Below are 14,105 nucleotides of genomic sequence, written 5' to 3'. Positions count from 1 at the left end.
CGTGGTGTATGATTATCGTTGACCTAAAAGAGTAAGCCCTTAGCCGCCAGCGTCCATCTAGTAGATAGTCCGTGCGGAGCGCCAGAATCAAAATTACGCGCATAGCCTATATAGATTTGATCAATACATTACCATCAACTATACCTTCCAATCGTACTTCCAATAACGCAGATCTTGTTCTACAACGTTCGACCAAATTAGGTTGCTAAAAACCCGCCACCAGAGCGGTGGCCGCTGCCCGATTTTACACCCTTTTAGAGGCCTCTGCGAGCGCCAGGGACGCATTTTGGGTGTAAATATATTAGATTCCATTCTGCAGAAAGGACGAGTGTTAGCTACTTTATATTAAGTGACTTGACCCTAAAAATAGGCTGTATAGATTATTTTATATAATATTTAATAGATATCTCCAATCTCATATTCCTGAGCACGGCGATTTGATCTTATTGATCTGACTGGCTAAATCCTTATTAATAAGAGGGACGCAACTTGGCGGCTTAAGGGATAAGCAGTGTTTAGGGGTAAGGCTGGGTCTTAAATCTAAGATATTACCTGTAGCTATAGATATAAGTAATAAAGACCATTGCGTTTCTTGTGAATCGAAAATATAAAAATCGCTATATAGATATATATTTATCACAGTAAGACTGGTAGTTATTGACCCGAGGTACGAGTGGTCTCTATATTCGGGTCCTGGAATTCAAACCCCCGCCAAGCCAACTTCTGATTGGTTGGGAAACAGCTTCTGATTGGTTAGAAAAAAACTTGCGGGTGGTAAATTATGGCAGAATTCACGTGACGAACTTCAAAACATTGATCTCTACAAACGCTCTGCACAAAAGCTCCGTACGAAGCTCTGCGAAAGCTCTACCAAAAGCTCTACCAAAAGCTCTACCCAAAGCTCTACCCAAAGCTCTACCCAAAGCTCTACCCAAAGCTCTACCCAAAGCTCTACCAAAAGCTCTACCAAAAGCTCTACCAAAAGCTCTGCCAAAGGCTCTGCCAAAGGTTCTGCCAAAGGCTTTGCAGCACCTCTGCCCACCTAGTGTACTGGCCATGCAGTAAATGGAGCACGCTATGCGCAGGGGTCTAAGGGGGTCTCCCCTTTGAAGCTCTGCTCGAAGCTTTACTCGAAGCCCTATACGGAGCTCTAAAGCTCTATAACACGCAGCACTAATATACTAGGAAGGTTCTGCAATCGGCCGTATAACCGCCCATACGGTCAATCGCCGTACAATTGTCTCTATGAACGGCTCTACGAACGGCTCTACAAACGTCTACACGATTGCCCGTACGAACGTTCATACGATCGATTGATCAAACACCTATACAATCAATCAGACGCCCGTATAAACGTCTCTACAAACGTCTACAATCGCCCATACAATCGTCCGTACGAACGTCTGTACGATTGTCTCTACAAACGTCTGTACGAACGCCTACACGAACACCTATACAAAGCTCTGCTCGAAGCTCTACGAAGCTCTGCAAAAGCTCTACTAAAGCTCTACCAAGGCCTCTACCAAAGCCTCTGCAAGAGCTCTGCCCACGCAGTAAATAGAGCACATAGTGCGCAGGGGGGGTCCAAGGGGGTCTCCCCCTTGAGCTTAAAGCTCTACTCGAAGCTCTACTCGAAGCTTAATACGGAGCTCTAAAGCTCTACCAACACGCAGCACTGATATACTAGGAAGGCTCTATAATCGTCTACACGAACGGCTCTACAAACGGCTCTACGAACGTCTGCACAATTGCCCGTACGAACGCCCATACAATTAATCAATCAATCAAACACCCATACAATCGATCAATCATACGCCCATACGAACGACCAATTAAACGTCCATGCAATTGCCTATACAATCGTCTCTACAAACGTCTCTGCAGTTAATCACCCGTGCGAACGCCTGCATGTGGCTCTGCACAAGGCTCTACACGAAGCTCTACCGAAGCTCTACACGAAGCCCTACCGAAGCTCTACACAAAGCTCTACCGAAGCTCTACACAGAGCTCTATAAAAGCTCTATAAAAGCTCTGCAAAAGCTCTACAAAAGCTCTACACGAACCTCTATATAAAGCTCTACAAAAGCTCTATCAAACGCTCTACCAAAGCCTCTGCAAGAACTCTGCCTACGCGGTAAATAGAGCACTTAGTGCGCAGGGGGGGTCCAAGGGGGTCTCCCCCTTGAGCTCAAAGCTTTACTCGAAACTCTACTTAACGCTTAATACGGAGCTCTAAAGCTCTACTAACATGCAGCACTAATATACTAAGAAGGCTCTATAATCGTCTACACAAACGGCTCTATAAACGGCTCCACAAATGTCTGCACGATCGCCCATACGAACGCCTATATAATTAGTCAATTAATTGATTAATTGCCTATATAAACGCTTATACAATCAATCAATCAATCAACTAAACGCCCGTACGAACGTCTCTACGAACGGCTCTATAAATAGCTCTATGCACGGCTTTACGCACGACTCTACAAACGTCCATATAATTGATTAATCAATTAATTGCCCACATAAACGCCTATACAATTGCCTATACAATCGTCTCTACAAATGTCTCTGCAATTAATCGCCAGAACAAACGGCTGCACGTCTGCACGTCTGCATGTCTGTACGTCTGCACGTGGCTCTGCGCAAGGCTCTGCATGAAGCTCCGCACGAAAGCTCTACACGAGGCTCTACCAAAGCTCTACATAAGGCTCTATTAAAGCTCTGCCCAAGGCTCTGCCCAAAGTTACCCCCTACTGCGAAGCACGACGGAGGTATAGGATTTACGAAACATCCATACCTACTAGTATATGTTAATTAAGCTCTATACAATAAGGCTCTAAATTAAAGCTTTGGGTTAATTAATCGGCTTATTAATCATAAACTCGGGTCAAATTTTTCGTTAGGGGGTACTAACGATCCGCATGTTAGCGTAGAGCTTTGTCCTTTCTTCTTCGTTTCCTAAATTTGTAAAAAGGGGATAATTTAGTACAGTATGCCTGTACGTAATAATACGAGAAAAAAATATAGTTAGGGTGAGCCCAATGTGCCGCAAAATAGATACGGCTTGGTTGCATGATTCGTTCTAGGCGTGGCATTAGGAGAAGATGCATGGGTTGGACCTAAGTGATCCCAAGAGTTTGAGTGACTCCTGACGATGATTGGACATCCCATTTAGAGTGGTGAAGGGGCATGCTTGCATCAAAGACACGATTTGACGCATAATGGTGCCAGACTTTCTATTGCGTGGGACGTGTCCTGGCAACCATATTCGATTGAAGTCACGTGACGTCGATGCTAATGGATGTGCCATAAACCGCCTTGAAGCTCATTTGGAATATCTAAGCTCTTAAAACTACTCCAGAGAGTTATTCTATTCTTTCAAAAAGTTTCGCGCTTGTTTTTAGCTTCTAATAGCAGAATGTTCGACTTTATCGTTGAGGTTGACGAGATGGGCGAAGAGGGCGAGATGGGTTGCGCAGGCTCAAAGCTCAGCCTTGCCGACAATACAACCTCCAACCTTCATTCCAGCCTTCCAAATTACGAACTTCTCTATTCAAATGAGATCCATAATAGAAATAAGGGTAAGCCGAAATATATCAACGAATATGCTACCAAGTAGAATGTCAATGGCCAACACTGGGTAGATTTCAATAGTACATTCCGCGACGCTTGTATTGGCGAAGATCTCGTCAATATTGGCCCAAAACGGTTCGACAGTGCTTTAGAGGTGCCTTACAAAGAATCTGGACGGCTGAACTCCTGTTGTGTTGCTAGCCCGCCACGATCTGAGCTGGAGAAACCACTGGTACTGGAAAAGACACCTGCACTCTTCCCTTTTGCTGAATCCAAGGACTACGATAGTTCAAAGAGCGATTCTTTTTACCATTATGACAACGATGAATTGCCGCTGCATATCGCGAATGTGTGGGCCGAGCAGAGCGAGCTGCAATTTGAAGATGCTTCTCTGGATGGCTTTCAAGACTCCAGCCCTCAGAAAAAGCCAAGGGATCTTGAAAAAAACGCCAGCATGTTTGTTCGGATGGAAGATCTGGAGCTCTATGGTTCATACTTGGACTATCAAGATGAAGCTGCTCAGATAATAGGTTACAGATCGGGTGCCTCTCCCATAACAACAGAGACGTTTGAATCCTCTGTTTTTCCACACGCTCAAAGTCATTCTACGAGCGATACTTTCAGTATTGACAGTAGCTTCGAAATCGTGCAAGACGAGTCGTATCTGCAGGAGACACCGGAAGCCACCAAAGGATTGATATTTACAACTAAGCAAACCCAAAATTCACCCAAGGCCGAAACTCCAACAACGTTCAATGGCAGGACAACAAGAGTCACCGCGCGCTCTGCCTCTCTACCGAACAAAAGAAAAGCCAGTGTGCCAATTAAACTATGGTTTGATGCCCATCCGGATTGGCCATATCCTAGCCAGGATGACGAAATTGCTCTCGCAAAGGACACTGGCTTGACACTCCAACAAGTCAGGACCTGTTTTACCAATCTAAGAGCTCGTAGAAAAGCTAAGAGTAAGCTAGGAACCAAGAACCTTTATCTTACGATGTGCTAAATAGCTTAACCCAGTGACCGATATGGAGATTTCCAACTCCTCGATACCTCTATCAGTCGGGCGGTACAACAACCAGTCTCACAATCATTCCCCAAGTCCTATAAAACAATCCAGAAAGGCGAACATACTACCAGACAAATCTACTGATGTCCAGCGGCTCTGCGCCGAAGAATATAGATCGCGGCATACCACAACTCAGATAAGCGAACTAGGATGTCTCGAAGCTGGCGACTTCGTTTCATGTCTTGATGAAGAATTCACATCTTCTTCGCTCTCATACTCTGCAGAAGTGGGGACTCCATCTGCATCGAGCACCACGATCTCGAGCTCCCCCGGCCAAGACTTAGGGCCTCCAGTCCCATACTATGATCTGAATTCGAAGCCCGGAAGGAAGGGTAAGAGGCTACCCCCTCCATCGCTCAAGACCTCGGCCAAGCTCGACAAGCCGCATGCTCTCTGTGAGCCCATTCAAGCCGAGACTCCGAAGGATAAAAAGACCTTCCGTTGCTTATTCTGCCGCAAGCCGCTCAAGGACCGCTACGAGTGGAAGAGGCACGAGGCCACGCACGTTGCCGCGACAAAATGGACCTGCATGCCTGAGAACTCGGCACTGTGGCAGGACAGCTGTGCCTTCTGCCACCTCGACTCGCCGTCCGCCGCCCATCTCGCAAAGCACAGCGTGGAAGCGTGCCTAGAGAAATCCGTGGATGCCCGCACTTTCTCGAGGAAGGACCATCTGAAGCAACATGTTGAGCAGGTACACTTGCGCAAGGGGAAGTTTAGCACGGGTCGGGCCAGCAAAGTACTCAAGTCATGGGGCAAGGATGTCGATCAGTCCGAGTTCCGCGCTGGCATCTTGTGGTGTGGCTTTTGCAAATCTGATCTTGGGAGCTGGGCGGAAAGGGTTGAGCACATTGCTGCGCATTTTCAGAGCGGCGTGACTATGCAGGACTGGCTTGAGAAGCAGCTATGATCCTTCCCGTCACGACTGATAAAATTCTGCATTTCTTTTCACCATCTAAGGGTAATCCCGTGGCGCTTTTGTTTTGTTGGATCAGGGTTTTGGTGTGGAAAGATCGCCTGGCCTTCGATTTTTCCTCTGGCGTTTGGGCATTGGGAGCGGGTTGGGCGGAGTACATTAATATTTCTAGCGTGGGCTTCCCAGTAGCAATACCATAGTGTATTCATTGTTATACACTCCTATTTCACAAAGAACACAGCCAGTAGCCTAGACGCTCGCGCCCCCGGACTACCAGTCAAACTGAATTGATCTCGTGTCGGTCATTCTAGCTCAAGAAGTCCCAAATATGCAATCTCCAGCCCTATCCCCGTTACTCTTTTCGGAGTCATAATAACCAAAAGTAAAAGAAGAAGCCTCCCTTCCCATCTCCCCTAGCCCCACAGTGAAACCCCATCACTAAAAAAAAGTAGAATTAAAACACATAAGCCAGAAATCTAAAGGTGAGGTTCATTAAAAGCCAACTAAAAACCCCCGATCCCATGCTCTCCCCAATCTCCCCATCGATCAACCCCCTCGGAGACCTATCCCCCTTGAGCGCATCCACTCCACACCACACCAAGCCACGTCGTTCTACTCCGCCGCAGCGGCGGAAGCCTCCTCCTTCGTCTCCTCGGACGCCCTCACGCCGCCATCACTGGCCGTCTCAATCCCCTTCGCCCTCGTCGTGTCTGCCGCGCCAAGATGCTCAACCCCATCCTTCACAGCCACGGTCCCCTCCTCCGGGGCGCACGCGCCTAGAAACGCCGTCATCTTCTCCATACTCCTGTCCGTATTCTCAACCACAACGTCCTGCTGCTCCGTCTGCACCGCCGCCGTAGAAGTCGACGATGGCCCCGACAAAGCTGGCTCGGGCTCAGCTTCCGCCTCTTTGGTCGAAGCAGCAGCAGCAATGGGCTCGGCGGACGACCGCGGCAAATCAACCCCCCCAACCACCTCCCGCAGCACCTTCGCCATCTCCGCAGCGGGTACGTCTATTGCACCCCCTTCCTGGATCTCCCACAGCGTGCACGGCGCCACGAACGACAGCTCGACCCCCTTCTTCCCCTCCGCATCTCCCTCGTTCTCTCCAGCACCAGCACCACCAGCAGCAGGCTTCCGCCTCTGCGGTCCCTTCGCGCGGCCCCTCCTCGCATCCGCCAACGGTGCGCGCTCGACCGGCTCAGCCTCGACTTCCCGCACCGGCTCCTGCGCCTTGGGAACCTGCGGCCCCAGCTGCAGCCGCGAGTTCAGATCGCTCATGAAGCCAGCCTTCAGCGCTGCGAGCTTGCCACCACCCGCACCGCCAATAGTCGGGCGGGCAGGGATGCTAGGTTTAGACTTGGCAGATATATCGCTCGCGCCGTCCGAGGTGGTGGTACTGGGCGGGGCGGAGGCGGAGGATTCTTTGTCGTTGGAGGGGGACTTGGCGAGGGGGCGGGTGGGACGGGCGGGGATGGCCGGTTTGGGACGGACCGGGATGACGGGGAGTTTTTTCTCCGTGGGCGAGACGTCTTTCGTCGCGGCCGCGGGCCGCGCGGGGCGCGCGAGGATCGTGGGCTTGCTTGCTGCTGCTGCTCCTGCGGCTGCCCCTGCGGCGATGGGCGAGGCGTCGTCGGCGAAGGCGGCGGTCTCGTCCGTCTGTGGCCCGCTGACTGTCGTGACGAGCTGCAGCGACTCGGCTGTGTCTTCCCAGATGTCGTGGCTTGGGAAGCGGTGCGCCATGNCGGGCCGACGCGTGGAGGTGACGTCGTCGGCGACGTCGGGGTTGGGGTGCGGCTTGGCGAAGCGTTTTGGGGGTTCTGGAAGGAAGCTGGTTTTGGCGTCGTCGGCTTTTTCTTGCTTGCGCTGCGCTTCCGCTTTCGGGTTCTCGAAGGCCTGCGCCGAGCCCTGGTCTTTGGGCGTGCGCGGTTCTTCGGGTGCCTGTGGCGATTCGACAGTTGTCTGCAGTTGCAGGCTGCTGGGGGTATCTTCCCACACGTCTTGGCTAGGGAAGTGGTGACGGGCTAGGTCTGGACGCTTCAGTTTGTCCGCTGCTGTCAGAGGACGTTCGTGTTTCTCGTGTTCCTCTTCGTCTTCTGGGAAAAGAGGCTCATATTCCTTGACGTTGTCGAGAGGGGTGCCGATTCGGTCATTGTCATCGGAGCTAGCGAATCTCGATAGGGATGGAGTACCACCGTGAATACTATTAGCCCTACTTGAGCCTCTGCTGACGCTCTTGCGGCCAGCGATGTAGGCTGGGAGGCCCTCGGAGTCGTTGAGAGTGTATTCACCACTACCCCTACGTTCAAGCTCGGGCGAGACGGCGGGCTGCATATACTCCGCTTCTGGGTGTTTTGCCATCTCATCCGAAGCGAGGATGGGTGCGCCATAGCCGCGCTCGGTGACCCAACCTCCCTCTTCTTCAGTGTTTCCGCCCTCTGGGCCGAGGTCTTCCTTTGGTGGGTCGTAGCCACCGCCACCAATCTTGCTAACACGATGAGATGGGGGGTCAATGTGAATGACGTCGTCCTCCGCTTCACTTTCTACTGCATGTTCTGAGGCAGCGACTTTAGGAGTACCCTCACCATCAGCGCTGCTCGTTCGGTCTTTCGCATGAATCGAAGGAGGACGCGCGGATGAAGGGCGCGGGGATGCCATGCGAGACGCATACTCCTCAGACGCCATATAACCAATATTTTCATCAGGCGTGCCAATTGCCTCGCGCGAGGTACCTAAATGATTTGGTTAGTTTAGCCAAAGATTGGCGGACTCGCCATCAACAGCGTACCCATTCCAATGCCTCTGCTAGCTGATTCGTGGACTAGCTTGCTGAGGTCATCTCCAACCCAATGATAATCCTTTCGATTTTCGTGAACTGCACGTCCGTATTCTCCTTGTTTTTCCCTCGCGAAGTCGTCGGGGTGTTTCTCGTACCATGTCTTCTGGAATTCGTTACGAGGGCCGACTCCATGACCATGCATGCCGTAGCTGCCAGGAGGTCCGTGGAAAATTTCCCGACCACTCTTGGTACGTCCATGGTGACGTACAGATGTCTGACTTCCATTATTGAAGAAACCTACTCCAGTGGAGGGTGCTTGAGTCATTGGCGAGGGCGTCGGAGCCTGGACGTCACCAGCATTGGGATACATTGGGACCCGAACACCAATCTCGGGAATTCCATGCTCCTCGTCATCTTTGTATATGGATTGGGGTCGGGTGTGGGTGCCGGCCGAGGATCCCGATCTCGCGGAACTGGCGGTGCCTGCTTTCTCATCGGCATCAACCAACAGCTTCCCAATGCCAGCAGCAGCAGCTTGAGAAGAATCGGTACATGTTACAGTAGCGATCCTGCTTTTTGCTGTGGAGATTGGCACTGAAGCTGTTGGAGCGTAGAGCGGCAGATCACCGGCCACATTCTTGGTTTGTTTCGGGGAGCTCTCGTCGCTGAAGTCCTGCAGATTTGCGTACTCGCTGCCCTCCTGGCCAATGGATGGCAGACTAACGCTGGGAGGGCGTTGAGGAAGGTTGGAACCTAGGAAGTCCTCTTTCTGGTGATGGAAGCCATTGTGCAGAAATGAGGGATCGTTTAAAGGCGATCGAGCGAAGGAGTCGCGGTTGGGTGAGACTGAGCGCTCCATGCTACGTTTCGGGCGCGGAGGAATCTTGGGGATGTCCATGTTCGCGGAGCTCGTTGGAAGATTTTGAGTACGAGCAGGTCTCGGAGGTATAGTTGGAGCAGCCATTGTGTGCAGTATGTGTGCAGTAATTTATCGAAATCAAGGAATTGTAGATTAGATAACTAAAGTCGGACAGAAAGAGTCAGCTTCAGCCGGTCAAAGCCTTGAAAAGCCTTTAAGTAGCTCAGGTGAGATAAGCCAGGGCCCTGATGCAACAGAGCGATCGGGCGAATAGTGTAGCGGGGAGTGGAGGGGGAATAAACGCAGCTCTGGAATGTGTTTGGAAGCGTTTCCCAGCTGCAGGACGTCAACTGTTATGCAGGAAGCTCCACCTTGGGGGCAAAGCTACACGGACCAATCACAGCAGCTGGGCTTGACCGCAAGATGAAGCTGACGGGCTGTGTCGACGCGGCAGAATGCACTCACCAATTCTTGGGGTAGTGAATGTTACGGGGGAGTTTGAAGATTGTGGGCGGTGGTGTAGTGATATAGGGCTCAAACTGGAGGTGTTCGCGGGTGTTATATGTCGTTGTGGTGCAGGTGTATTAGATCAGTCGAGCTGTGTCATGGTTTTCAATGATGTGCTGGGCCCACTGTAACGCTTTGCATTGCTTGGCCAGGATGTCCGAAACGATCGATGGCGCAAACTTGGCCGCTGTTGGCTGCTGGGCCAGTGCGAAAGGCGCCGGAGGGAAACCTGAATGCAACGGAAATCGCCCATGGTCGCCGTAATTCTCTCATGACGCTGTCGGAACTGCCTCTAGAGGAAGACCACGCAGCGACTTTGCTGCACGATGCCTTCTGCCTCGCCCTTGCCGAGCACGAAATCACCGCGATATTGAAAACTTCTGCGATGCACCTGGCTCGCTGCTGAGCCGGCCTACGCCACTTCCCCGCGCCATACATCCCGTGACGGATCAAGTGGTTCCTGAACAAGGTCCTTTGACGCAGGAGCCAGCCAGTCCCATCGCGATGCTTCCTGCTGAACGAACATGCGCTTTCGCCCTAACCATACCAGGTTGAGGAAACCTTTGACCATGCGTGAATTCCCTTCTCCCGTCTTCATCTCTACCCTAGCTTTTCCGCAGAGGGTCCCTTGCTCTCTCTAGGCTTTAGCAAATCACTTAGCCCTTCACGCAAGCAATCCGGCTCTGACCCGTATTTCAGGCTCAAAAACGGCCTTTTATGTAGAATTCTATTACATATACAATACCCGTATTGCTTGAGCAATAAGGGCATCGCGTGAGATGATGACGTTGGATCGAATTAATCGACATTCCTGACCTATCGAGATATCATGTCCTCCTTACGACTGCTTTTGAACATTGCGGAGACCGTAATCCGGATAACGCCCAGCTGATGATACAGTGAAATAGCTTTCCCGAGAAGTAAAGCCCACCAAAAAATATTCCCTTCAAAAGACGGTGCAAAAACTGGTTTGTCACACTCCAAATATGCTCAAGCCAAGTACAGCGGCTAGCACTCCTGCCCTTCAACTTAGGCCCAGTAGAGACATTTATGCCTGAGTTGTAGACCTCCCCGCTCTTTCCTGCTCTTCATCAACGTTGAGCGAAAAACTCGAGGGCAGTCTCAAACGATCATCTGCGCAACTCCTCGTCCACCCAGTGTCTTGCTACCCACGAAGCTTTGTCCCTTGATACCGGCAAGCGCATAGAAAATTGAGGCAATGAAGAGGACGATGGCTGCAGCGATGAGACTTGTTCGGGCTACAATGATGCCTAGGAACTGTATCAAGGCCATAACGAAGTAGATAGCCGCGCGCATGTAGTTGGTTTCGAATCTGCGAATAAAGGCATCGAACGAGGATGACGTCGGGCAGATGCGGAGGAGCAGCGGAATTTCAACGAAGATGAGGATGAAAGAGCACACTCTGGTATTTATTCAGCTTCTTCCCCGGTAAATACTCAGGTTTGGATCATGGACACTCACAAACATATCACACTGAATAGGATGATCCAGTGAAGATGGAAGATATTGGCGATTCCGAGAGCGAAGCATAGAATTATGCAGAGGACTCCGGTCCTGAAACAAAGTCAGAACATCATCACGACCATTCCCGTAAGTTGTCTGTGTGTTCAGAGTTGGCTTTAGAGCATGTTTGTGGACCCGGAATTTCCACCATGAGCTGATCCGACATCTTGTCCCGCACATTCTCTATGCCGTTACTAATAGCAACGGAGTAGAATTTTCGCATATTCAGCGCATTTCCAATCCGAGAGACAATTTGCAATTCTTTTGTAGGACCGAAATGGGAAAGAAGGTGAGGTTGTTACTGACCATTGTCCATATATACCTGAAGTTGATAAGGTCAGCGGCAGTTCTCAGCCCTAAGCCGCAAAGTTACCTACTGAAATTTCGTGATCTGAACTCCTCAGCAAGCGTCATTATGTCTTCTGGTACTGCTGCACAGCGATTCTACAGCTGGATCGGGTGTACAGGTGGCAGTTGAGCGGTGTTTGAGCAATGTTTGAGCTGTTATTGACCTTCAGCCAACTTTGTTGATGGCAGTTCCTCTGCGCTGCTGGGCGGATGTGTCGGTGGTGGGATGGCGTTGGATTTCAGGCCACAATAACAAGTGGTTGAAGAGGCTGATGAGTATTTCTATGCTGGAGATTGTGGCGATGCAGTTCAATGAATTCTTGTTGCCTCGATGAGCATACGAAAGTCCACGTCTCACACTCGCGGCTCTTGCCGTAGTCGGTTGGTGAAATCAAGGGTCCGGTCGTCAGTGGTAGGAGCCACTATCATCACCATCATCAACTTATTTTTGGGTGAAACTCGCTCTTTTCGTCAACCAAATTCTGATGGATATACTGCATGTCACGTTACGGATATGAATCAGCTGCAGTTTTCAACTTGTTCTGACTGGTTCTAGAAAAGATTTCGTGGTCGAACTGAAGACTCAACCCTTTGCCAAGCGAATGTAGATCCGATTTCCATTTTGCAGCTATGAACGGCCAAGAAAAGAAACATCATGAGCGCTTCATGCGCGAAGCGATCAAAATGGTAATCCTTCTATGGTAATTTGTTTAGCAGAGAGTACAGATTTGATGCATGATTAGGCAGAGTTAGCCCTTGCCAGCGATGAGACTCCGGTAGGGTGTGTTTTCGTCAAAGACGGAGAGATCATTGGTAGGGGAATGAACGACACGAATAAGTCTTTGAATGTATGATGTTCCTATCAAACTGTCCAACTCTGTGAACTGACTACTGAATTGGTCGTTGTTCACTGTTGCGGTCCGTCTTTGTGAACTGGCTACCGAATATGTCGTTGATCTGATAATTTTTAGGGCACGCGTCATGCCGAGTTCATCGCCTTAGCTCAAATCCTGGCTGAGCACCCTATAAGCGTGCTAAATGAAACTGACCTTTACGTTACCGTTGAGCCATGCGTAATGTGTGCTTCGGCCCTGCGGCAATATGGAATCAGGGCTGTGTACTTTGGATGCTGGAATGAGCGGTTTGGAGGCACAGGCGGCGTACTTACAGTACATGAGGAGTAAGTTATTCTTTGCTGTTTTATTTAGTAATGTTCTAATCAGTCACAGCCTCAGTGTAGACAAGCCATACCCAGTCGTTGGGGGTATATACAGAGAAGAAGCTATTATACTGCTGAGGAAGTTTTACGTTCAGGAGAATGAAAAAGGCAAGCCCAATCACCTCATTCCCCACACAACCTTTGATAACTAATTTGATTTATAGCACCTGAACCAAAGCAAAAAAAGACAAGAGAGTTGAAGACCGAGATATTACCACTCGACCTAGGCAATCCGAAAACTTTGATGCAGTGAGAAAATATTGACGGTAAATTACCACCTAGGCCAAAATGAGGGAAGTAGACCCAGATATCCAAACTACATACGTTAGAGAGTTGAATTCTTACATTGATATTACATGTTTTTTCGCTGGGAGACTTTGCCACGATTTTCATACTAACAAAATTCATCCACGATGAAACAAAACTAGGAAAGCGGAACGCTGCAACTTACACATTCCCATAGCTATAGATTTAGATGCTTCCGACTGATCACTGGAGTGTGCCAACGCTGGTATAGTGGAGATTCCAATATGAATTGAACAGGGCATTAAGAGAAGCAGAGAATAAAATTGTTTGAGTGCAACCAATAAGCGCCATACAAGTCCCATCCTCCATCCCTTGCTAGCCCCGCGCCCAATGCAATGCTTTGCACCTGTTTTACCCCTACAATATGCCCTCGTGTTCTCCGGGTAGCCGTTTCACCCGCTTTTGTTCCCAGTCGTCAATATCCTTCGTTGCAAGTCTCTGGGAAAAGAAAATTAGAGTCCACTCGGTCAAAGCCATCCATACATTACATCTCGGCGCACTCACGTAATATTCTTCCCTCATGTCTATCTTTCTTCTGTCCTTTCCAAGTCCCATTGCCTCCTCTCTAGATATCTGCTTAACCTTGCGATCGTGTCGTTCGTAACGGAGAGCCGTAGCGGGTGTGAGGAAGAAACTACCGGCGACCATTGTAGTGATAAAGGGTAACCCAAATAACAGGAAAGGATGCTTGTTGAGGGAGCCGCGGTAGCGGGCTGCGAAGCTATTCGCATTCGTTGCGGAGGATTTGGTGAACGATTTGGATTGGAAAGTTGGACCCGGCATCTTGGACAAGGCCCGGATAATTGGTATATAAATCTCACAGAACTCAATTGTGAGGTTCAAAAGGGGAGAAATGCGGCGCCCTTGGCGGGTGTGTACAAAGATGGCTCTGTCGCCCTCTCGGTGGTGAGATGCGGGCAATTAGATGTCTTGGCGACCTCGAGAAGTCACAACCCCACGCGTGTTCTTTGAACGCGCGCTTCTCATACACACTGTCAACGC

At 50.0% G+C, this 14,105-nt stretch overlaps 5 protein-coding genes across 5 annotated transcripts; 2 read left to right on the top strand and 3 right to left on the bottom strand.

Annotated features, from left to right (window-relative positions):
• Positions 1-3,421: 3,421 nt before the first annotated feature.
• Positions 3,422-5,555, top strand: K441DRAFT_697652 (uncharacterized protein; the record flags this gene model as incomplete). The annotated part of the gene is made up of 3 exons (XM_067652997.1): positions 3,422-3,584; positions 3,648-4,541; positions 4,597-5,555. The coding sequence occupies 3 exons, from the start codon at positions 3,422-3,424 to the stop codon at positions 5,553-5,555; spliced, it is 2,016 nt and encodes a 671-aa protein (XP_067502082.1).
• A 179-nt stretch (positions 5,556-5,734) lies between these two features.
• On the bottom strand, positions 5,735-9,614 carry K441DRAFT_662658 (uncharacterized protein). The gene is made up of 2 exons (XM_067649077.1): positions 8,350-9,614; positions 5,735-8,293 (listed from the first exon to the last, which is right to left on the bottom strand). Exons 1-2 carry the CDS (start codon positions 9,302-9,304, stop codon positions 6,174-6,176), a joined length of 3,075 nt encoding a protein of 1,024 aa, XP_067502081.1. The 5' UTR covers positions 9,305-9,614; the 3' UTR covers positions 5,735-6,173.
• A 776-nt stretch (positions 9,615-10,390) lies between these two features.
• K441DRAFT_662657 (golgi apparatus membrane protein-like protein TVP18) lies at positions 10,391-11,808 on the bottom strand. The gene is made up of 4 exons (XM_067649076.1): positions 11,608-11,808; positions 11,537-11,552; positions 11,189-11,281; positions 10,391-11,129 (listed from the first exon to the last, which is right to left on the bottom strand). The coding sequence occupies exons 1-4, from the start codon at positions 11,642-11,644 to the stop codon at positions 10,829-10,831; spliced, it is 447 nt and encodes a 148-aa protein (XP_067502080.1). The 5' UTR covers positions 11,645-11,808; the 3' UTR covers positions 10,391-10,828.
• A 400-nt stretch (positions 11,809-12,208) lies between these two features.
• Positions 12,209-13,050, top strand: K441DRAFT_706559 (cytidine deaminase-like protein; the record flags this gene model as incomplete). Its single annotated transcript, XM_067653670.1, has 5 exons — positions 12,209-12,265; positions 12,322-12,426; positions 12,550-12,758; positions 12,814-12,905; positions 12,962-13,050. 5 exons carry the CDS (start codon positions 12,209-12,211, stop codon positions 13,048-13,050), a joined length of 552 nt encoding a protein of 183 aa, XP_067502079.1.
• On the bottom strand, positions 12,961-14,030 carry K441DRAFT_662654 (uncharacterized protein). The gene is made up of 2 exons (XM_067649075.1): positions 13,608-14,030; positions 12,961-13,541 (listed from the first exon to the last, which is right to left on the bottom strand). The coding sequence occupies exons 1-2, from the start codon at positions 13,884-13,886 to the stop codon at positions 13,461-13,463; spliced, it is 360 nt and encodes a 119-aa protein (XP_067502078.1). The 5' UTR covers positions 13,887-14,030; the 3' UTR covers positions 12,961-13,460.
• Positions 14,031-14,105: the final 75 nt, after the last annotated feature.

The sequence above is a fragment of the Cenococcum geophilum genome (assembly GCF_001692895.1).
Source record: "Cenococcum geophilum 1.58 unplaced genomic scaffold K441scaffold_31, whole genome shotgun sequence".
NCBI classification, from domain to species: Eukaryota; Fungi; Ascomycota; class Dothideomycetes; order Gloniales; family Gloniaceae; genus Cenococcum; species Cenococcum geophilum.
This window is presented reverse-complemented; position numbering and strand designations above follow the sequence as displayed.